The following is a 24,722-nucleotide window of genomic DNA, read 5'->3' on the forward strand; positions in this document are numbered from 1 at the left end:
AAGGGTTTTTTGTTTTGTTTTGTTTTGGGTTTTTTTTTGGGGGGGGAATGAAAAAATATGTTTGAACAAACATGGCGCAAAAGGGGATATTGTACAAAATGTAGCACAATAATTTCACATTATGCAGTTAATCTATAGAAAGGTTTATCTCCCACGATTTAATTAATGGAAACAGTCAAGACAGACATCGTTTGGTGTAAACAACTGACATGAAACGTGTAACTCCCAGTTTGTGGCAGTAAACCGTTTTACTCTGCTAAGAAAACGGAACTTAAAATGTTCCTACAGCTCAAACATTGATTTGCAAAATGTTTACCGTACCGTAGTAAATATTTAGGTTTTATATTTGGTCCGAGGAGCCGGAGAACAATACGCAGGCGGCAGTAAGTGGCCGAGACAACAACCGTAAGCCTGTGACGATTCACCTTTCCTTTCCCCCTCGTAACTGTTGTACACTTCGCCTCTCCCGACACACCGAGCTCTGGGGGGCGTCAGGTACGGCCGGGGCCGGGGGGAGGCTGGGGGGGGCCGCGGGAGGCCGGAGACCCTCCGGGGGACGCTGACACAGGATCCTGCCGCTCCCCCCCCCCACCCCCCGTAGACTGGTGGCAGCACCAAAGGTCAGATGTGTCCCGGGCACTGCCGGGGCCGGGGGAGACGCACGGCCCCCGCCGCCCCCACCCTCCCGTGGTGCGGGGCTCTCCCGCCGCCGCCGCCCGGCGGGGAGGGGAGGGGAGAGGAGGGGCTCGCCCCCAGCCGCCGTTACCTCGCTGAGCCCCCGGCGCTGCGCTTGCCCGGGGCGCACAAAACGGCTCCGCGTTCCGTTTGTCGCCGACCCGCCGGCGGCTGTCGCGACAGTCGCTCCTAAGCCAGCGCGCGCCCGCCGCCCTCACGGCCCGCCCGGCGACAGCCCAGCGCGAAGCCACCGAGGCGCCAAGGCTGCGGCAACACAAAGCTCCAGGCGTTTATTCAAATAAATAAAAATGAACTTTTATGTACAAATATACAAAACCGTTACGCACATCTTATAAAGTAGTCAGAAGTCTTAAAAAAAAACCCCGGGGGCACAGCCGGCTCCTCTCGTTCCCCGCACCCGTGCACCGGCGGGCGGGGGCCGGCGCCCGCTTCTTTGTCTCTCGCCCCAGCGGCGGCGCCGCCCCGGGGACCGGCTCCGGGCGCCGGGCCCCGCCGCCCAGCCCCTGCCCTCACCCGCCGGGTCTCCCCCGGCGCGGACACCACAAAGGACACGACAGCTACGGGCGGCGGATGGCGGCGCCGCCTCCGCCCAGGGCCCCGCCGGGCCGCTCCGCCGGCGGGTCCCGCTGCCCCGGCGGGGCTCAGAGGGTGCCCAGGTGCGGCAGCGTCTCCAGCCTGTCGGGGCGGTCGCGGCCGGCCGCGCTCTCCACACCGCGCAGCCACTCGGTGCATTTCCGCACCAGCCCCTCGTCCACCGCGGCCCCCGCCGCCGCCGCCTCCTCCTCCTCGTACTCCTCGTCGTCGTAGCGGTGCCTGTCGTTGAGCAGCGAAATCTTCAGCAGGGCGCGCAAGTCGCCGCCGCCCGCCCGGCCGCCGCGCCGCGCCGGGGCCGCTCTGCCGCCGGGGGAGGGGGCGGGCTGCCCCCGCTGCCGCTCCAGGCTGCGCCGCTGCAGCACCCGGATGGCCTCCGGGGGCAGGCTCAGCGAGAAGCGCAGCGCCGTCTCCCCCGCCGCCCCGCCGAGGCTCTCGCAGGAGCGGCTGCCCGCCCCCGGCGCCCCCGGGCGGCCCCGCGGCTGCGGCGGGGCGGGCTGGGGCTGCGGCCGCGCCCCGCGCTCGGCCGGCGGCCTCCGCGGCGGCTGCCGCTGCAGGGAGGAGCAGGGCCAGGAGCTGGAGAGGGGCCCCGCCCGCTCCGGGGGCGCCCCCCGCGCCTTCCTCGCCGCCTTCTCCTCCGCGGGTCGCGGCGCTGCCTTCTTGGGGGCCGCCGCCGGCGGCTTCTTGGGCTGCGCCCGGGCGGCGGCGGGGGACGCGGCGGCGGGGGCCGGCAGGACGGGCGGCAGGGAGGCGGTGCGGCCGGGAGCGCTCTCCGGCTCCTCGCCGCGGGCCCAGGCGGCCGCGGTGCGCGCTCCAGGCAGGGCGGCGCATCTCCCCGCCGGCGGACAGGGCCCCGCTGCGCGCCGGGGCTGCAGCCCCATGGCGACCGGCGGACGAGCAGCCCCCGGCCGGCGGCGACAGCGCGGGGCGTGGGCTCCGTCTGCGCCGGCCGCCGCCGCTTTTCCCCCTCGGTAACCCGGCCCCCTCCCCGCCCCTCGCCCGCCCCGGGAACACCCTTCCCCGGCGCGGGGTGGGCGGGCGGGCGGGGACCGGGGGGGCGCCGGCCCGCCTTCCGCAGGGCCGCCCCGGCGGGGCCCGCCGCCGCCCTCCCCCGCGCCTGGCCCGGCCGGCCCCGGCAGAGCCCGAGGGAAGGCAGGGCGGGCTCTCACGGCCTCCCAAAGTCCTCAAGCGTCCAAGCGTGGAAGGGCAGAGGCATTTACCGTCACGTTAAACTAGCACCCTCGCCCCATCGGCAAAATATTAAAGGCTTTTTCAGCTCCGGGACTACCTGAACGGCCGTGAGCCTGGGCCGGCAGGCGGGACAAGGGGGCGGTCAGCCACACTGGGACCGAGAGCGGACTCGCACCTACGTGAAATGCCAAACCGCACAAGCCCCTCTGAGGACAAGAGCAGCCTCGCTTGGTAACAAAGGCCCGGTCTAGAGATCCTTCGTCCTAGTCTCCAGTCCTTCTGTGATTGTGAAGCTCTACGCTTCTGGCTTCTGTTGTTTGGTTTTCGTTTGGTTGGGTGTTTTGTTTGTTTGTTTTTAAGTTGGAGGAAAGCAGTAATTTCCTACTCTTTAGAAGTACCCTGAATAGTAACACAGAGGTTTCCTGTGGTTGGAATAAGTAAACTTATAGGAAATATAAGTCCAAGATTATTACCACCCCAAAATTTAGTCTAAACAGTCATCGCATATAATTTCTACAGATTTTACTTGAAAGTAAATTTTAATTAGGGTATTAGAATTTTATCAAAAGATGGGTAGGGTGTATGCAATCCACAGGGATAGAGATCTCCACATCCGTGGTTTCACACTGTCATAAAAGATTATCGTACAATGAGGATGCATCAACTGTGAACTTTTGGAATACTCATACACAGTAAACAACAACAGGATGTGAAGGAGCAAAAGATACCAATGAAAGAACACAGTGTGTGTGCTCTGTACGCAGATGAAGAAAGAGAACCCTTCAATACTCAGGAGAGAAAAACAAATAGGAAACCACATGATATAACAGACCTAAGTGCACACATAAAACTGTATCAGTACACAGAACTTTCGGACCTCAGTTCTTGAAGCCATGGTGATCTAATAGTGTTAACAGATGAGTGTTAACTTTGTTATTTACCACAGCACATGATTAAAAAAAATCTGAATAGCTAATACCATTCTAATTAAACATTACAGTGAAGGTGATTGTGTACCAGAACTGGTAGTCAACGGGCAAAACCAACTCTGGAGCAAGCAACTGCTCGGTTCTGAAGCTCCGAGTAAAGGAACAGGATCTCCCCTGTGCCAGTTATGGTCAGAAGCAGTGTCTGGGGAAAGGGCAGCAATGGTCATTTCCAGGCTGACAGCCTGCACTACCTATGCACATACTCGGTCACCTTCAGTGCAAACTGAAAACTCAAAGTAACTAAGAATTCACTCATGGGTCCACTGGCACCCCAGGGCTGTGATGGGCAGAGCTGGAGAGGCTGTCACTACACCATGGAGAACGAACAAGCCCAAGAGCCTGCTGCATGGTTGGGATCACCTCATCCCCTATCATCCAGCAAGAAGAATACCTCACTGGTAATTTATTGTTACTAATCAGTGAAAAGGTGAGGCTTGGCTTGGCAGTTTAGCTGCAAAAATCATGCAATCATCCTTCATACACCTCCCCCAAAAGATGCTGCTGTTTTGTGCAACGTACACTGAGATTTAACAGGAACATACTGCAATTCATCTCTTTAGCCTGAGTCCTGAATAGTAAATGACAGGGGGTTTTCCCCTTCCTGACACTGCAGCTCACATTCTTCTATTTGTGGATTAGCAGAAAAAAAAAAAAAAAAATCAAACAACTGGGGTTTAGAACGCAGGTAATCAAGTACACCCATCCTGTGGCAAGAACCTCCTGTCATATGATATCAGCCAAACATTAAGGATTTAACTGCTCCTGAATAACTGAATAGCTCTTAGTTGCAAAAAACTGGAAATGAAAACATCTTATTGAAGCTAGGCAAAGTATTAAGAGTATTTCACTTCAATTTGTTACCAGTTTAAGTCAGAATGTACAGTTTGTCTAAATTGTACATAGAAGCTTTAAAGTCACTTCTGCAAATCCAGTAATCAAATTTGGACACAGTCATATTCAGATCCCGCTTTTTATATTTTCATATTTATTCAAGTGTAATGCTGAAGTTTTCAGCCCTCTATAGCCAATTCCTAAATCAAAAATAGTTTAGGCACCTTTAAAACTAATTTATTTCACAAATTTCATTTATACATTAGCCATAAGCTCTTTTAGTAAAAAGTATTTAAGTATGAAAGTAAAAAAAAAATCGTTTAAAATATAGCTTTTTAATAAAATCCAACAAGCTTTAAACAGACCTTTCACATATTCTCATTAAGCTTTTTCCATAAGGCACATGTATAGACATTTCAAAGAGCATTTAATTATAACTTAGCAAATCTTTACAACATTTATAAAACTCTGTCTTTGGAAAAGCATACAATGAGTAATACATAAACATAAATGGCACATTGCAGATTTTAGACAGAACTGTAAATGAAATCTTTATGCATACTACCCAGATCTTAGTGGCTTGCCTCCATTGGGGAATAAACTGTTACTGGATGCAAGGTAGTTTTAAGACTACTCTGCACAAAGTAACTAAATGTACATTTTTGTTAAAAATAGCCTAAAAGTTCCAGGGTAAACACACACAGTTCACCCAATTTATTTTTAAAACTGTTTCTAGTAAAAATTACTTATCTCCCAAATAGAAAAGGCAAGGAAAATACAAAATTGTTACTGGGTATTTCATGAGTGGAAAAGTATAGTTTTCCGAGCAAAATTCACAGAGGAATAGAAGTTGGCTTTTAAAGTGTACAGTGGTTCCTGGTTTTAATTTACCCTAGACAGGATGAGAAGCATTTAATCACAGCATCCCTTTAAAAAGAAAAAAAAAAAAAGTCATTTAAGATACTTGTTATTTTCTTTACATACGTATCAACCATTACATATTTAGAATTTAAAATATTACACAAACTAAAGATAAAGATCAATAGCTTATCAAATGCAGGATCTTAACAGTCATCCTTATGTTGAGTATACCTACAGCACCAGATAAAGCAAAGGCTCAAGCCCACTCCAAAGCTGCCCATATTGTCTAGTCTTCCACACCGTTTACACTCAAACACATGCTAAAACGCAGACACAGTGTTAAAACCTGTTCTGCAGCACACTTGGTGGCTTAGCGAAGGTCAGAGCCTTATTTCTCAGAGACTGGACAGCAAGGGTCGGGCTGAGGACCATGCCAAAGCCAGACAATCAGCAAAGCACAGGTGCTTTCAGTCCAGTCATGTTGCAGGGAAAACAAAAGCCAAGGCTGAAGGGTCAGAAGTGCACATACTAACAGTGCAGGATAGAGAGCTGGCTCAACCTTAAGGTTTGAAAGATTTGAAGGTGTCTATGTCTTTAGCCAACAATAAACTGTTTTCTGACTATCCTACTTAGATCACTCTATTTTTAATTTTCTCAAAAATGTAACAACTTATTAAGGAATGCAATTTGCATTCTGTTGTTAGTCAATTTGAAAAATGAAGAAAAATACTATTGTGATTCCTTAAAATCTATGTATGGGGGTTTTTTGTTGTTTTGGTGTGGGGTTTTTTAGGTGTGGTTTGTTTTTTGTTGGGTTTTTTCTGCACAACAGCAGGAGAGCCACCATTAATTAAAAAAAAAAAAACAAGCAACCCAAACCCCAAAACCACAAACAAGTAAACTGTTGTTAAGAGTAAATTGTTAATTGACTTAAATCAAGTAATGACAACTTTGTGGAAATCAAGATAAAAGCATACTTTAAACAAATTACATAATACTGTTCTCTGGCACTGAACATCGTTTAGATCACGATTTCTGTAAAAAAGGCAGCCTACACAAAAAATTTATGATAGCATTCCACATAAGCAAGTAACTCATTAATCCCTAAAGAAATCACCATACTACTAAAAGCTGCCTGTGTAAAATTCATTTCTTTGGCTCGTAAAATCAATAAAACCAAAGACAAATAAACCCAAAGAAATTACGTGATGCATATAACCTATTGTTCTTCTGACCAGAACTTAAAGTACTGTTGATAGGGAAGAAAAGACCTGTAGCTAGTAACTGAATTTGTTTTCTGTGCAGAGCAGTACATTTGAAAAAAGAAGGAATGACCCTACTGAGAGCATCACATGGCTACAGGAACAATAAGAATACAAAATACTACTTTTGACTGGGTTAGCCTGAGATGTCAGAAACAGTAAGATGACAATTTGAAGCCTGAGTTCAGTTAAAGTATTTAATCAATTGTAATTATCAACTATCATCTTAAAAAAACCATATATATGGCTTAATCCTCCCTAGATCACATCTGAAACTTTACAAAAAAAAAAACCAAACCAAACCATAGTGCAGAGTTTTCTTACAGAAACACTACAGGAAGATACCAGATGAAAGGGACAGATAATACTTTGTATTCTTTTTTTTCCACTTTCACTGCAGAAATCATCATTAAGTAATATACAGACATGGAAGCACTTTAGTAAAAAACACACTGCTCAAAGACCAAACTACATTTGACATGAAACACTTTAGAAAAAAACAGATTCTTCAGTTTGTTTACTTGTATGTGGTTTCACTATGTGTTTGACTAGCTTTTCTTCCCTTTTTGTACACACAGAGTGAAAGAGAGAAGCTTGCCAAAATGAAAATTAACAAGAAGCACTGCCTTTGCCTCTCCTAAAAACGATGGAGGAATTCAGAAGTAGACTTAACAGTTGAAACTATGCTTGCTTGTTTGCTTTTTACTAAGACCTCGGATCCATAAGATATCTTTAGCATAAGTACTAGAAAAATCACTATTGCATCAATGCATTTTTAAATCACTGGAAAATTTAAACAAAAACTCAATTTATTTTCAGTGTTGAAAACTAGAATGAAATTTAACAAAGATAATTACTATGCACTTTATTTGTATTTAAAGCTTATATTAAACACTACTTTGAGTACAGCTATGTCATTTTCTAAAAATTAGAAGGAAAGGGAGGAGGTTATATTTTTTCCACATACTCAATTTAAGGACTTTTTCCACCTCCCTAGCATAAAGATAGCTAGCTGACTTCTGTTATGATGTAAATAATTATGCAGACTCACCTTGCAAAAGGAATATATGAGAGACTATACCTGAAAAAAAGAGGAAAAAAAAGTATATTTGACAGAGTGTTCATGTCTCTCATGGAACCCAATTATTTCATTTTAGTCTAGCATTAACAAAAGCAATGTGTTGTAACAAAACTTTAAGATTTCCAACTCAATTCAGTGCTTACCTGAGAAAATAAGACATGCTTGGACAAGAACTAAACATACTGCCAAGGATTTCCTGTATTAATTTTTCTCTGGTGTTGTGTTTTTTGTTTTTTTTTGTTTTTAATACAGTTTGCAACTTCTATTGCACATAAGCTGAAAAAAGCAGATTAACTATCACCAGTTAAGGGATGGAAGTTTCTGGGAAAACTGTATTCTTCAAAATGAGACAACTTTTTCCAGTTTAAAAGATATATTACTGTGCAAATATACATCTAATCCTATTATTTGTGTAACTCTAAATACAGATATATGCTGATATATGAATAATATGCCACAACCATGACACTCAAACATTGATAATTCTATTATCCTCTGAAACTTGCTTCTCCAAACCTCCAGGCTATGTTTTGTTCTCATGCCCAGCCTGATTAAGCTCTACACTTACACCAAAAAATGTGAAGCTGTCTGCTGTAAACCTGCAGAACACAGTTTGAGTTGGCAAGGCTCCCTCTATCTAAGTATCCAGCATTTACCTGGGCCCAGCATGATAACCAACAGTCCCCATCCTAAACAAATGGTTATTTGTCCTTAGATCCAAGTTGAGTATAGACTCTGTGTATTCAGGGCAAGTTCAAACAAGAACTGTGGTCACCTTGGATCAACTAGCAGTACCAAGTAATTCACCTGGGACAAGGAGACCAAGTATGTTCAGTTGTATCTCCATGGAGAAAGCAGTAACTTCCAAAACTTCTGCCAGGCTTGCAAGCAATTCACCTAACTGTGCTCACACATTCCCAAGTTGAGCCCTTGAGTGCATCTGGATGGTCATCATAGCACCCGCTGCACTAAATTTACCCTATCACAGCCACCCACTCTTTACCCAGTGTTGCTGCCTATTCTTGGGGCAGGACACACCCTATGAAAATGTTATTTAGTTTTTTCTATTTCAAAAATGAAAATTTAGTTAGATCTCAAAAAAGAGGGAGATAATCAAAGGCAGGGCATATGAATATACAGTTACTTTCACAACAGAGAAAAGGCATGAGATTTTTTTTTTTGCATATGTATTCATTTCATAATGTCTCAAATAAGTTCACACATTGCAGAATATACTTAAAATTACCATTTTTGCAAGACGATTGCATATAGATTTTGCTGAAGTTACACAACCTAGCTCAGAAAAACAGATTGAGGCTAGCATTTGAGCACACGTACATTATGCGAAGTGTATATATATAGGTTTATAATCATGCGGGTGTAGGGGCAGGGAGAAGGTAAAATGAATTTTAAGAAGCTTACCAGGTCATTGCCAAGAACTGCAATATGCAGAATAACACCGCCAAACCTTTTTTGTTCCACTAAGTAAAAATAAAGAAAATATTGCAAGTTAGTTCATTTTGAACCAGTCCATATTGCAAACAATTGCAACAGCCTGTTCAGCCAAAAATTCAGCTGACAGTGCCCAAATTTCCTTATCTTAATTTGCTACTCCTTTCCACTAACAACTTTCCATTTGTTTTATCCGTTACACCATTAGCATCATGCTATGTAAACCTTCCCTAGCTTTGAAAACACTTAACAACATCAATGCTACCACTTTCACTTTAGTTCATGATACTGTCCTGCAAATATAGAAGTTCACTTCAGCTACATATTTATTTCTATGGAACACAACTACAGCCAATTTTTCAATCAAGATGCTTGGAGGTACCTGTTCTGTCTCCTTTTGTCTTAATCAGTTTAATATTTAGTACCCATGGTTTCTAAAGACCACTACATATTTTCTGATATTCTGACATAAGTACGTATCACTGAGATGAAAGCATATATTAGCTTGCTTTTCCTAGTTCTTAGTCCAGACGTCTGTGGACTGAACCTGATGCTCTAGATGGGTGGAAGGGTGCATTTGCTTTGTAGTCAGCAGGCTCATCATTCCACCTAAACTCAACTGCAGTTGGATACACAAATACCACACACACAAGCTCATCTTTCCTCCACAACTGAACTGTATGTTAAAACCGTAATATAATTAATAAACTAACAAAGCTAGAGTGCTCTTTAGAGAAACAAAGTATTCTCACTTACCCAGAATACAGCACACAGAGTCAACACTAGGAAAAGCTGGGGGGAGACGAAAGGGGAGACAAAAAAAAAAGAATGAATACTCCAAATACACAACGAAGAAAATACAGCAACTGTTTTCATGTTTTCAATGTGCCATCAGCATTTTCAGAATTGACTCATGAAACGAGCAGAGCCAAAGGCTGTCACACAGTGACTATATGCTGAACTCCACGTAAAGTGGTGCTTTCCAAAGCACAGTATGATATGCTCCATGGCCAGAAGGTCTGGGGCAAGTCTTAGAAGAACGAGGAGGCAGGAACTGACTTCAGGAACTGTGAGGAGTGTAACCAGGTCTGTGTAGCCTAATGTGTTAGATGATAAAGCTTGCCTGAAAGCAACCAAGTAGTCTGGGAACTGCTGTTCTATTATTTCAGTACACAGCATAACTTTCGATCTAATATTTGTAACATCAACATCTGGCAAGAAAGGTATGTGTGTCACCATGAACAACTCATTGTTAAAAACTCCCATTCACGGTTATGGTATTTGGCAAACATAGACTCTGCTTCTTCTGCCAGTGTTTTTTCATCTTCTGACAGTAATGAAGAGCCCACTAGGGAGCAGCTGCTTCATACACAGTGAAAAAGCTCACAAAGCTTTTTGCAAGCTACTTACATACCTCTGATGGAACATTACAATGATATGGTTTACTATGCCAAATTCATCACACCATTTGTGCAAGCTTTACTTTGAACTTTTCCACTAAATCTCACCTGGCTCCCTGCACTTGTCATTACACATAATAGAAAACAGCACAAAACTCTAAATTAATTTTCACTGAAAAAGAACTATTGGCATTTTTATTGAAATAAATAACAGACTCTCTTGAAATTTTCCAAACATATCTGTGACTCCCGAGTTGCTTACAATTCTAGCTTTGTGTTAGGATAGGGAAGAAAAGTCAAGTACATCAAAAGGTTTCTAGACTTTAGAATTTTACCAGTTCTCTGTATTACTGAAATTTTCCATCATAACAGTCTTCGCTCTCATCCAATGTTCCTGTTCCCTGTTAGATGAAACCTTTCACTCTGTCTCCTGACCTTATTGTTAGCTTCTCTGCACAAGTAGTAGGTAGGTCAGTCTGTGATGTTTTTTCTGCTCTCTGTTCTCCTTCCATTTCCCTGATGTGTCTTGTTTCTACAGCCTTCAAAGCAGCTTGGTTTTCTTCTGTCACCATGTGTAAGCACAGTGGATGACAGGATAACAGAACAAATAAATTCTGTGCTAGCTGTTTTAGTGTCTGGCTTAAGCCCTCAGCTTGACCAGAAAAAGGCCACAGCTGTAAAGTGTTGGAGAATTCATGCTCAGCAAACAGAGACTCTAGAGAACTGGAGATATTCTTGGACATTTTTACTGCAGACCTATGAAACATAACTTTCCTAGGACTTGTGACTTGGTACAATTCAGAAAAGACGGCAAAAAGTCACCTCTTTAACAAAACTTGGAGTCCAAGCAAGGATCAAGTCACTTCTCCAAAAGATGTGGGTAAACATGAGCATCTTAAATGAGATTATAACTTTTTTTGACACATGGGTGTGTGAGAGAATGAATATACAACCCATATGACAGCCATCCAGAATCATGAAGGGTTTCTTATCTACATCAGCTCTAATCACCTAGAAAAGCAAGCTGTATGATAGGGAGAATATGACAACCAACCACATTTCAAAAATAGTAGTTGAAACAAATCAGGAGGAACAAGAGAAAATAAGTACAAAACAGAAACAGCAAGGGCAGAAACTTGTTTTTAACTACCCAATACAGTTTTTGGGACGGGGGCAGGGCTGTTTTTTCCATCCTCCTGGAAGAAGAACTGATGGTCATGGAAATAAAGGAGCCAAAGACCTCTCAGTGGAGAAGTGTGAAGCTGAACAGTGGCTTCCCAGACTTTGGAGAAAGAAATTAATTTTCTCCACTGCACTGAAAGTGCTGAACCACTAAGTTATACAAACAGCTGTCAAGCTAGACTTGGTGACCACTGACTGTTCACAGTAGCTGAAAAGTCTCTCTCTAGCCCGATTCTTGAAGAAATTGTTTTAAAAAACAAATTATTCAACCTAATATTAACATTTATTAAGAAATATTCAGTTAAGAACATTTTAGTCCTAATGATTAATTTAAAAAATCATAAGCAACAAAAACACAAGCTCATAGAAAGGAGTTAGATAATCCTTTAATATACAGAGATAATCAGCTTGACTATTATTACTCAATACAAAGAAGAGTTAGACTGAGAAATAACTCCCCTTTAGTAAAGCCTCAGATTTAGCCTTGAGACTAAAGGAGAACTTTTTAGCAAAAGGAAGTAAAGACAGTATATTTACCAACATCACAACTGTAGCTATTAATCTTTTTGGCTCAAACATTGCTTTCAATTGCTTCAGTGGCCCCATCAGGAAACACGTACTAATAGGAGGGAAAAAACAAAACAAATGGTAAATCACTTCCAAATAAATATTTGCAAAAGACAGTAAGTAATTAACCAGTTTTCCAACAGTTAGATGATCACAAAGGCTTTAAAGAAGGCATTTCAGTGCTCAGCAACAGAGACCCCTCAGAATAAAAGGGCCCATGAATTCAGTCCTGGAAACATCTTATGTATTGAGTCACCCTTGGTCATAAAATTCTTTTCATAATGTTACCACTTACAGCAGAGGGTTGTCAAGTTAAGTCCAGTGAATTTCACGTTGAGGCCATCCTAAGAACTGACTTGCCAAAATAATGCAAAGAATATGAAGACCAAAATTCTGCTTAAGAATAAACTTCTTATCCAGGCAGTGTGCTAGTGACTACATTCAGTATTACAGGGAAGCTCTAACTCTGCTCAAACTCAGCAAGCAAAGAAGGAAAAACTTCTGTAGTTTGTATTAAACCCTCCTGTTTTCTTCTACTCTGTAGTTAACTTGAAGGGAAAATGAAAACCATCAGCAATGCTATGCTGTACCTCTTCTTGCAAAGAAATGACATATGAACCAAGAATTCACAACTGTAGGAATAATTATCTTGCTTCAAATATTCTGAGTCCCTTCCTTCCCTGGCATTGAAGCCATTCTGCTTTGCAGAAAATATTTAGTGAGAGAGTGAGAATGCCTGTAATTGTGTGGTGGTCTGAATGCTTTACTACATAGCCAGAAACCTAGTTTAACTTCTTTTCTAGTTAATACTTATTTATACGATTTGAAATAATCAGTATCAGGAAAAGTTTGGAAGAGCTCCCTCCTGAAATCAGTCATAAGACTGGAGAAGCACACATCTTCTCAAACAGAAGAAATATGTGAATCCGTGTCCCACGCAGTAAACAGAACCCACAATTTCCCACACCCAGGTGTTCCCCTACCAGCAATTTTGTGTATATACCCCCTTCTCTTCACTGTTTTTCTTCTTTAAGTTGCACAGACAGACCTCAAAAGTCCATATTAAATGGAAAAAAATGTTTCCTCAATTCAAAAGAAAAAAAAAAGTTTTAAATTCACTGCAATCCAAACTAACTTTTTCTCAGTATTTTTTAATCTTAGCTGCTGAGACATAAAATTAAGACAAAAAAGAGAGACCTGAAGAACTAGAAAAAAAAAATAGTTAGCTAGTGGAAGGATAGGGATGATGAAAATATGGCAGTAAAAATGAGGGAGGTTCAGGCCGTGTGAAATAGGCAGAAAAAACCCCACAGAAACCAAAATACATTGATGCTAGCCTCATTAGCATGGAAGGACAGACACCACAAGAGCTTTGACAGAGATGTGAGAGAATCCATAGGGAACAGAAAGGCTGGAAAAAAAATCTAGAGGTCCTCCACTTACATGGGATATTTCTTATATACAACACATTCTGTAGAATCATCCCAGAGAAGAATCAAGTATCATTGTTTTCATGTTTGTGGCGAGAAAAATCATAGTCAAAACAGGCTAGACAGGACTAGTTAGTAAGAGTAGTAGCTGCAGCTGTTTTAGATACACAGACTTGAAAACAAGCCTGAAAAAGTTTGTCAGTTTGGGACTTTATTGTCATTTCCTAGTCTTAAAACACACTTGCCTGTTTAGATCTAGAAGGGCTAGTGAAGGAGAAGGGGGCCTCTTTTTACTTCTAATTTTAGTTGGAGTCCGGACTAAAGTTTTTCAGCATTCTCCTGGAAGAAGTATCAATCTGTAAAAGCTTTTGTCTTAGTTCACTGACAATTAGACTTGATTAGCACAAAGTTTCTAAAATGCTAATTTAATTTGAAGCAGTGAAAACACACCCAAAATACTAAGTAAAAAAACCCAAACCAAAACAAAAACCACAACAACAAAGAATAAAGGATAAGGTAGAGAGTGGTAAATACTCAGTTTTGCCTACCTCCAGGACTAACTTTTTGTCTTGTTTTAATATGAGATGGAATAGTTATACAAATGAGACTCGATTTTTGTCCCCCAACAAATCTGCTGAGAAAATTAAGTACACCATCACTTTTCTCAAATGATAAGGCCATATTGCCTGAGTTTTAACAGATTAATTATGCCTTGACTCAAGTGTTAAGTGACTTTAGTCAAGTCACAGAGTCCAAAGTCAACACCAGACTCCATGGGTTTTAAGTCCCATGACCATGCTTCAACTATGCTAAGGTAGTAAGAGGAGGAGGACAAAGAGAAACTGAAAATACTTTATTGACCTGAAGTTGTTTCTTACATATCTTTTTATGTTCTTAAGAGTTTTATATCCTATGAGGTCTGTTCTGCAAATCTTTTAAGACTAACTGCTATGGGGATCACTGCAAAGAGCCAAGCATAGAGTTTAAAAAGACACCGTAAGTGATTTTTAGGTTCTGCCTGGCCTTACAGTCAAAAAGTGGATTTCCTGAACATCATCTTCAAAGAGTTTTCCTAGAAATGGGATAATCTTTCTCTTAAAAGCCAAAAGCTCCTTCCAGTAACAAAGCATCCACACAGCAGGCAGACTATCAGTTTACCTCTGAAACTGAGGTACCTCTGTACCCAGCAGGACTTAGCTGTAGAAAGTACAAAACCTTCAGCCAGCAATGTTATTCATCCTTCAGAGAGCAGTTGTGATGTCTTACATGATTGTTTGGTGGACACATCACAATGGGGCAATAATAGGTAAATAACTGGTATTAATTAATCATTATAATCTTAAAACGGTAACCTAAACAAGAGTTTACATTATTAGCATTTCAATATGAAAACAATGTTGTTTATACACAACATAAACGGACACCACTTTAGAGTAAAAGAAATGGAAATGCAGATGAAAAGGAAGGTACTTTTCTAATAACAATAATTAAAAACTCGTACCTGGCTAATGCAGCAATATTTCCCAGGGTGTAAAACACTGCAAAAAGTTTGATCCCCTTTGGAAGCCATAGCAATGCTGTTCCCTATAAAAGATAGGTTATTTCTATGTTTGTAATTAGTTAATTCAATTTATTTAGATTTTATAGTCTTTAGATACACTTTCAGACTATGAAGAGGGTCATTCTAACATATACCAGCAGAGTAGACCATTCTCACAAATTCTCATAGTCAATATTGAGCATACTTCTATTGCCACCTGCTGGCAAAATAATGTACTGGTTTACTATATTTGACAATATTTTTACAACTAGGCAATGTTTATTTATATTGCTTATAACATGTATTTGCATTGTTATATTCTGTTTATGACACTTTCAGTTTTGTTACAATGCCCCAGCATACATCACACACCTCTGCACATGAAAGATAAAATGTCATAAAGCCACACTAGTATCTATCATCTCCTTTCTCCTCCAAACAACCATCCAGACTTGCTGTCTAGATACACACTAAGGCTGAAAAGAAATATTTTAGAACACTTACTTCCAGACATCTCTTATTTCCACTAAACACACACACACACACAAAAAATCCAAAGCCTTCTGCTGATCCCAGTCTTTATGATGATCAGGGAGAAATAAAGCCTAAACTAGAAGCAAAACATGGGTTTTTAAACTTTTTTATTTTTTTAAAAAAAGCTGTGATGTGGACACTGTCCTGCAAAAAAAAGCAACTATATTCAATCCAATTGCAACTTCCATGGGAATCTGTAGTGTCAGTTTGCACAGACCACAGTACAAGCAACCATAGAAAGCTGCAAGAAAAGAGTATAATTGTATTCTACAGGGAAAGCCTATGGATACTTTGCAAAGGCTAGATTAAAGAAAAAACTCCACCTGCAATTTTGGTCAGCCAAGAACACAATAAATATATCAAAACGTCCATAATCTGAAGCAGAAGGTGGAGTTGCCAGATCTCAGTTTTATGTGGCAAAGCTTAGCTAGGGAGCTGCCCATGAACACACTATTTAAAAGTTTTGACTCTTATCAAGCTCAAGATAACTCAAGGAAACTTTGGGAAATCAAGATCCTAAAGTCTTTTATCTGTTGTTTCACAGTTTCATGCCATGTGATATAGAATAGGCACAAAAATTAAATACTAAAAAAATAGCAGCAAAGAGTATGTTAACCAGTTCAGAACTAGGTATTAAAGCACAAATGTGGCATGTACTAAAATCTGTGATTATACTGGTTAAATATCCCTTGCAAAAAAAAAAAAAAAAAAAAAATGGAGGGGAGGAGGGAGTCAACCAAACAATGCTTAAGCAACCCTAAAAAAAGGGATATTCCAACACAGTCTTGAGCTCCCTCCCTAGAACTTGCCCCCTAACAAAAGCATCTGGCCAGAGTTTGTATCACTGTACTTGGTGTAGGTATCAGTACGAAGAACACCACTCTCTAGTTCCTTTATTGAGCTGATTACCACTTAAATAAGACCTCTCATAGGTATGACCAGCAATTGTTCTGGTCTACCTCTGGGTCTCGGGAAGACTAACAAACCACAAGTTTTGATAAAGAATCAAAAGCTTCTACCTGCAGGAGAATCCAGGGAGTGGCTATCTCTAAGCAAGTGCCTCAAACAGTCAACAGGTTGCTCCTCCACAGCTGCTTCTTCCTGTCCTGACATAAGTCTCCTTGGTTTAAAAACTCTTCACAGTAAATGGAAGAGCAGTAGCCGTCATTTAAATAATGGCAGAACCAGAAAATAATGCACACAGGATAAGTTTCTCCATCCTACTACCAAAATGCATTACAAGTCAAGACAATCTGCCTGACAATCTGCATGACATTCTCCGCAAAAAACTGCAAATGTCACCCATGTACATTAGCCAAAGGCTGCTGACTAGCTTTTATATCAAAAGCCATGCTCTGTGAAGAACCAACATTCTACCTCATACTGGGAAAAAAAAAAAAAACAACAAAACAAAACACCGAAACCAGCAGCCTGGATACTTCCCCAATGTTATTTCATCTGCTTCTGGGACTTTCCATGCAGATAAAGAACTGCTTTGTACTGCAAGTTACCCATGTCAGATTTTGACAGACTCAATCAGTTAGTAGATCTCAACTTTTAACTGCAGGCTTGAGACTTCTGCCAACACCTCAAACTCAAAAATAAGCAAATTATTTGGTGGCTCTAAGATCAATAGGAGTACAGCAGCTTTTTCAAGTGTCAACATGCTACTAGTCATCACTTAGTAATTTGTGAGTGCGACAGGTTACACCAGTGGTTTCTTTAGCCTCTAAAAACCTTTCAAGCTTCCTTCTCCTTCTCCCCTTTTATTGGGGAGAATAAAAATAAGATGGGTACACAATGAACTATAGCAAAAACTCTTTCCTAGTACACCAGTCACAAACCTAAATTAAAAATACAGCATATTTTTTCAGTGTTCAAACCTTTTAGTATGAAATGTTATTACGCTACAAAAAAAAATCTCCTCTCTGCTGTGCATGAAAGATGGTCAAAATCTTAATTTACAGAACAGCCCCTACACGCGAATTATACATTTCATGTCCAGTTAAATTTATGGATACAAAATTTAGGATACAGGGTAAAGCAAACACAGAATCATACATAAAGTATGAATATGAATGAGGTTCTACTGTAAAACATTAATAAAGCACAGGGGGGAAAAAAAAACCCAAACACTTTACTTACAAGAATAGAACACACAATGCCAGCAACAAAGCATATGGCAAACCACCTGACTCGAGTACCAAAGCTGAGTGTTGAGGCATCAAGGACCTTAACAGGAGACAAAAAAAGAAAAGGGATATTACAAATCCAGTTCCGAACCAGCTAAACTTCTTTACTACTGAAGCCCTTAATTTCAAACAAAATTTTTCAGCTAGAAACAATTACTTTACCTTGCTTAACAGTTGCTTGCATATTAATTATTTCAGTTTAAGAAATTATATTAGCAATCTGGAAACATATTTTGAAAACAAACAAAAAAGACAAAACCTGTGAAGGTATGCCTGGCACACAAACCATACTGCTGCACTTTCAATCAGACTTTCGTTTCACCAAACAATTACAAATGAAAATTATCACAGTTGTACCAAAGCAGAAGGATGAAAATGACCTTCTAGCAATCTGCAAACAAATGTATCTATTTGTGCAGCACTGTATGTTCCTATAGACATTACTACCTTTTCCTGTTACTAGATAGAATCCATTGTGCATATTAGTACAAGTACCTACTGCAAGCATTATGATTCCACTTCAATTACTCTTCCTTACAGGGTGAAGGTGTGTGCAGATTAGCACAGATGGTCTCATGGGACAGCTAACGTGTTTAAAGGGATCATTTTACTTCCTGCTTCTCCAGTGTGACTCCAGGACCTGTAACGACCCCTTCATGAGCCGAGCTAGCTGACACCACTCACAAAGCAAGCGGGAGGAGAACTAGTGTTTCCTCTATTCTGATGACTTAGTCGTACACTAGACTAATGAGCCAAACCGGCTCAGCAAGACGTCAGAAAAGCAGCAGGGCTGATACAAGAAAAGAGGCAGAACAGCCCCTTTCAGCAGAAGCAAGTGAACAGATACGCTCTGCTCATCTTCTCCACCCCTGCTCTAAGAACAATGTATTTCCACTTACTCCAGGTCACTAAAATAAAATATACTTTCTATTTTAAAGTAGTCTGTTAAGCAAAGTGTTGCTTCAGCTCACATGACTATAGAAAGCTAACTTTCACATTTGTTCAGATGACAAAACCAAACTTGCCCTCGTTATCTATTCTCCAGACATTTTCAACCAAGTATTACTACAAGTTAAGGCTGTCCCAGCCAATGAGTTTGATGTTTCTCCTCTTTTAGGTAGGGGCAGGTGAATGAATGAAATTTGCTTACTGTTTAGAATGCTCTCCCATCTGTACAAATGAAGAATGCATACATAGTTTAACAGAAAAGGGCCACATACAAGCACACATTTATGTGCTGTAATTAATCAGTGCCTGAATGTACATCAACAAAGAATAGTTTGGACTACTTTCTACTTATAAAAAACTTACTTACTAACCTTATTTAATCAAATTAAATACTTTGTATATTTACTTAAGAAGGGGGATCAGAATACTAATCTTTTACCCTTGCCTACTGTCTGAGCACAGAGCTGGGATACCATACTGTTCTGAATTTTCCTTCCCCTTCTCTGTGTTAAGACAGAACTTCCCAAAGTTCAGAAGATGCAGCTTACCTCATTAGGTCCCACTCTTTATCCTTACGTATGCATTGAAGAAAGGGACAAAAAATAGTAACTGAAAGATCATGTAGTATTTGAAATCATATTTGATAGCCACATTCCTGAATGTCTACACAGGTAAAAAGTGCAGGAAGAGCTGGTAGGACATAACTGAAGACACCCATTTGAATCATACTTTTAGTTACAACTATTCATGCAACTAATCACACACACATCAAAGAAAAAAGAAAATAAGTAGGGTAAAAATATTTTCCATCCCTGCTCAGAAACGAATTGTGGATAGGCCAATACTATCAGTACACCCAATGCACACACTTCAGATTGCCTAGAAAACAGGGAAAGGACAAAGGCAAATCGTTTCTTCAGGCATACCAGGCATATGGCTGCCACTTAATGCTATTCTACTTCTAGACTTAATATCTGATGGTGTTCTTGAAATAACAACCAGGAAATTTCATTTTTATAAATATGAAAATAGCTTTATCTTCATTTAAATCCCTAACAGTTACTGAGTGGAAAAAATACCACCACCATCAATAAGTGAACCACACAAAGGCTTGGGAAAAAAACGCCACAGATTTAAAATATTATTTAAGAGACTTTATGGATTTTATTTTTAAAAACTTAGATTGACAATACATGCGCATGAACTGCAGGAAGATAAGCTGTGGCATGAGGGCTGCCAGAGCACCACAACATACCATTCTCTGTAATAATAAAACTAAATAAATTGGCATTAAAATTAAGGCTGATTCTCCAGTCTTTCCAGACATCATCACCATTTATGTTATCAAGCTGAACCTACTTAATGCAGTGTTTGAAATCCCGAAAGATTTCAAACCTGGAGATCTGGTAATGCATTTTCTTAGTCCCTAATACCTAGTACTTTTTAGCTTTCATGGAAGCAATGGAACTGGCTACCTTTCTAAGACATCTGTTTCACCCCTGCGGTGAAGCACCTTGCTGCAGAAATTGAGTAATAGGTACACAGTTCAACTACTTAAACCACAGACTTCAGCTTGTGCTAAAATGTCAGGCTAGAATCTGTAAAAGTTGGAGACCTGACAAAGAGCCTGCCTATTCTGCCATACCTGCTGCAGGAGCAGTAATTTCTCTAAGAGGGGCTGTGAGATACCCTGAAGTAACAGCTTAGGTTCTCACACGTCCACTCACAGGGATTACAAACCAGAACCCTAAGAAAAAGTTAGTAAATCTACGCTGCCTATGTAACAAAAGCAGGGAACAGCGTAAGGGTGATTAGTACTTTTTTAATAGTTTGTCATAAACCATACAGCTAATCCTAGATTTCAGATAAAAAGAACTGGTATTACACTCTACAATATTTGCATTAGCAGAAGTTTTACTTAGCAGATTGAAAAAATTGCCATGCAAATTCCACATCCAAGATTCATATGAAGAACTGTGCAGTGACGGCAGCAAGGGAGTTCCTGTAAAACAGACCCTTCCTGCTATGCTGCTTATCAGCTTGTTTCTAAATAAAAAGAAATAAAGAAACAGAAATCAACAAAAAGAAACCTTTAGTCTTCTACAGCTAAGCCTTAATGCCAAACTCCTGGGCAAGAAGAAAATATTTTTATTCATGTCATTCCAAGAAAATATTATACCAAATAAATGACCAAGACATCTTGAAATGAGGAGGAAACCCTAAGTGGAAACTGGAATCCAGAAGGCAGACTTCCCAAAACATAAGGAATGGTCTTGTAGTTGTGTAATACACAAGTTGCAACGGACAGATAACAGTGTCTTTACTGAATAGCTTGCTGTGGACACTCAGTAACTCATATGAATGACAATCTGCAAGGCTGCCTTTGATCAAACACATTTCTTGTGGTTTTGAACATCTACCTAGGCTACTCCCTCCATACATTAATGCTTTTATAAAAGTTCTTCAACTCAAAAGTTGTGGGCAAACAAAAAAAAAAAAAAATAAATGCTTTCTTTTACAGGTTTTAAGAAAGATTCTTGTCTTGGTTCAGCTGGGATAGGGTCAAGTTTTTCCCCAGCAAAGAGAGAGGGGGGAAGGGATCTCCAGCCGGGTTATTCATACCATGCTGGCGTCAGGTCCAGGGGTGGAGCCTTTTTACTTTCGCTTTGGGTTTTGGGGGTTGCCATACACGCGTCAGGCTTGCTCTCTGACCATTTTGCGGTATTTCTTTGTATATCGTTTGTCTTGTTCACTGTTATTGCTGTTTATTGTTGTTATCATTGCCACTGCTGCTATTCAGATTGTTTTATCACACTGTTGTATTAAATTTCTTCTTATTTTAGCCGGGGTCTGTGTTTAACTTCCAGCCCGACCGGCTGCTGGTGGGGGAAGGGCAACAGCAACGTGCTCTCCGATCCCGGCAGGGGTTAAACCTGCACAATTCTAGAAGTTAATGATTACATCTTTTCTTGATAGTAAACTTAAGAATATGCAGGTAATGGAGAAAACTCAATTTCAAAGAAATGTTGAGTACATTTGTATAATTGAGTTCCTAAGCAATATTTCAAAAAATATTTTCCTAACAGGCTTCCTTATATGTATTTTTATCAACACTTTAGAGTAAAACACAAGTTATTTAAATATCTGGTCTATTCCTCCTTGTTAAAATCTTGTTGAATGCTTTAAACAGTTGTCAATAGACAACTATCATAAAACTACAGCCTGAAAATAAGCCAATGTAACAGACTGATTTTACATTAGTTTTGTTGTTGATAGAACTAAACAGCATAATGCTGCCCTGACGACACCATTACACTGCTATATTTATGATTATTGATTTTTTTCGTAATAAATTCCTTTAATTCTTTTTACTTACTATTTAGAATAATTGACCATCACTATTTGCTGCAATCAGATCATGTGATGAGTTTAGAAAGTACAGAAAGACTTCACTGAATCATTACTCAACTGTCTCACTATATGCTTTTCTTCTACTTTGCAGGAATTACTATTGACTTCATGGTAATGGTTCTGTAAAAATCAAGAAGGAGAATACAGAGGTATCTATGCACATGAACCATATGATGGCTATTACACAACTATCAGCTATACTGAAGAGAGGGGCCATTGTTTTTAACCAAACACATGACTCAGTTCCAGAAAGGTCATCTAAAGCAGTTGAAGATTTTACGCACAAAAAGCATAACCTTATATTTTCTTTCACAACCTTACCTCTTTAAAAGTGTCCGTCTCTGCATCGGTGCGCATACTTTTTCGCTCTATTACACACACTTTAAAATAGTCAACACCATTCAGCTGTTAAAGCTATAGCTTTAGTGAATGTCACGTATAAATTTCCTCGCTAAAAAGAGGCTTATTTTCAGTGTTCTATATTGCTACTTTGAGAGAAACCTACAACAGAGGCACTGTCTAACCTAAACACTTGAGTTTTTCTTCAGTGGGTATTTATTTACTTTAAAGATCTTTCTGGCTCCTCTTCTCAGCATGAAGCTCCTCTGCACTACCTCAGAGGCATATTGGCAAGTTTTCTTCTACCATGTACTGGATAGGCTTTAAACACCCGCAGATTCTTCCTATTTAAAGTCTTCTCCAGCTATAACAACATCATTACATACAATAATCAAACCATATATAGCTTAGTTACTGACATTTAACAAATGACATGTTCTTAGCTCAGTTCTCTCCTCAGGAGATACACCTCAATTATAAAATTATTAAATACTTAAGCATTTATCTATTGATTGCTGCCTTAAAACAAACATCACAGTATCAAGTAAAGAGGAACTGTATGTCACTATCATGTGCCTCGTGAAATGTGCCTAGGGATGCCAGAGTAATTAATTCTCCTGGAACTAAACTAAGATTAACAGAAATGTGTTTATTTGATCATCTTGAGATTAGATCTGAAGGTGAAGCATCCTCCCAAATGCTGGCAGCCAGTTCTGATGTGAAAGGGCACAGATGCTACACCGCTTCCAGAATCGGTCAGGTGTGGACACAGTTTAGCTGTCTGACTGTGTCAAAGAGGCCAAGTTCATAAACCTTGAAGATCAGCAGCAACTGAGTGCAAAGGCAAGCAAAGCATGTCAGCAGCAAGCTGCTGGGATTAATATTATGCCACAGACACCAACTATACTGAGGCTGTGCTGGCTCACCAAGGTTTATTAGCTGCAGCTTAGATCCAGGCTGCTCTGCATTCCACGTTTCTCCACCATGCTTCAGCATCCTGCCTGACTGGGGCACTCTGACCTGCAATCACACCAATTAAAAGGGAGCCGATGGTATAAAGTTTTTTATAAATATGCTCAGCTTCGCTTCAACCTTTAAAGTTAAGTCTCAGAAATGTATGGTGTTCAAACACAGTAAAAAATAAATGACAATGAGGAAGACAGTGGGGAAAAAAATTAAATTGTACTTGAGGAGTACGGGGCAAAAAAGGAACTTCAGCACAATATATACAAAACGATCTCTGTCTAGAGAAAGTCATTCTTTGCTTTGGCAAACTCAAGGGCATAAGGAAACGGAGAAGCAATTTAGAAAGAAAACCTATTGTTTAACTGATCATCAAGTACCGAGGCCGTGTAGGAGGAAGAATACACACAAGACAAGGAGACCCTGTTATCCCAAGGCAAGATATGGAAAATAAACCCAAAGGACCCCAAACCACCAGCACAACAAACAGCTTCTCCACACACTCAAAATTCGCCAGAACTCTTACTCCCGGTCAATGCCTGGTGCCCACAAACCTCGTCCTTCAGCGCATGCAGCAAACTTTCGAGTCTCCTTTGCCTCCCCGCCTCTCCCGCTTAGACAGGGACGGGCATGCGGGCAGGCAGCGGGGACAGGGGGTGTCCGTGCGGGCGTGCACAGGCCGAGGAGCGGGGTAGCGCGGGAAACGCGGCGGTGCCCGAGGCCGCGGACACCGGGGCGGGCCTGGGAAGCTGCAGCGACGCCCCGTCACGGCGCCGGTGACGCTCAGGCCCCTGAGCCCCCCGGTCCGAGGAAGGGGGCGTTAGCCCGCGAGCCGCAGCTCGGCGGCCACCAAACCGCCAGTGTGGCGAGGGAAGAAGATCGGGTGCTCGCTGGAAGGTACCTGCGCCGTCAGGCCCTGCTCCTCGTCGTCCTGCCCGGTCAGCACCCGCCGCAGCTTCTCCATGCTGTCGCTCGGGCAGGACCGGGCCAGGCCGCACCGGAGGGAACGAGACGGGACGGGCCGGCGCTCCCCTGCCGGGCCGATGGCCCAACCGGAAGTGACGCGCACCCGCAGAGCCCGCGCCTGCGCACTGGGGCGGCGGCGGGGCCGGGCCTGGGGGCGCTTCCCGGGGAGCCGCCGGCGCCGCGCCGTGTCAGGCGGGCGGGCACATGTGCAGGCCTGGCGGCAGAGGAAGGAGGGCTTTTTCAGTGGGCCCTGGCTTCATCGCTCCCTGCGGAATGAGCTTATTTCGATCCGCACG

General features: G+C 41.8%; 2 protein-coding genes across 2 annotated transcripts; both read right to left on the reverse strand.

Moving 5' to 3' along the window:
• Nucleotides 1–944: 944 nt before the first annotated feature.
• On the reverse strand, nt 945–2,246 carry PRR18 (proline rich 18). Its single transcript, XM_074924944.1, has one exon. It carries the CDS (start codon nt 2,166–2,168, stop codon nt 1,338–1,340), a length of 831 nt encoding a protein of 276 aa, XP_074781045.1. The 5' UTR covers nt 2,169–2,246; the 3' UTR covers nt 945–1,337.
• A 2,273-nt stretch (nt 2,247–4,519) lies between these two features.
• On the reverse strand, nt 4,520–24,507 carry SFT2D1 (SFT2 domain containing 1). The gene is made up of 8 exons (XM_074896648.1): nt 24,362–24,507; nt 17,753–17,839; nt 15,035–15,117; nt 12,074–12,155; nt 9,711–9,746; nt 8,925–8,983; nt 7,473–7,502; nt 4,520–5,225 (listed from the first exon to the last, which is right to left on the reverse strand). Exons 1-8 carry the CDS (start codon nt 24,422–24,424, stop codon nt 5,186–5,188), a joined length of 480 nt encoding a protein of 159 aa, XP_074752749.1. The 5' UTR covers nt 24,425–24,507; the 3' UTR covers nt 4,520–5,185.
• Between the last annotated feature and the right edge of the window lie 215 nt (nt 24,508–24,722).

This window comes from Athene noctua, chromosome 1 (assembly GCF_965140245.1).
Source record: "Athene noctua chromosome 1, bAthNoc1.hap1.1, whole genome shotgun sequence".
Taxonomy (NCBI): Eukaryota; Metazoa; Chordata; class Aves; order Strigiformes; family Strigidae; genus Athene; species Athene noctua.

What these genes read in the sequence shown, in the direction of transcription:
- PRR18 (XM_074924944.1), bottom strand. Translation starts at nt 2,168, where the DNA reads ATGGGGCTGCAGCCCCGGCGCGCAGCGGGGCCCTGTCCGCCGGCGGGG.
- SFT2D1 (XM_074896648.1), bottom strand. Translation starts at nt 24,424, where the DNA reads ATGGAGAAGCTGCGGCGGGTGCTGACCGGGCAGGACGACGAGGAGCAG. An exon ending in AATATTGCTGCATTAGCCAG is followed by an intron (nt 12,156 to 15,034) that starts GTACGAGTTTTT and finishes CCCTCCTATTAG; the next exon opens with TACGTGTTTCCTGATGGGGC. An exon ending in TAGCTACAGTTGTGATGTTG is followed by an intron (nt 9,747 to 12,073) that starts GTAAATATACTG and finishes GTCTCCCCCCAG; the next exon opens with CTTTTCCTAGTGTTGACTCT.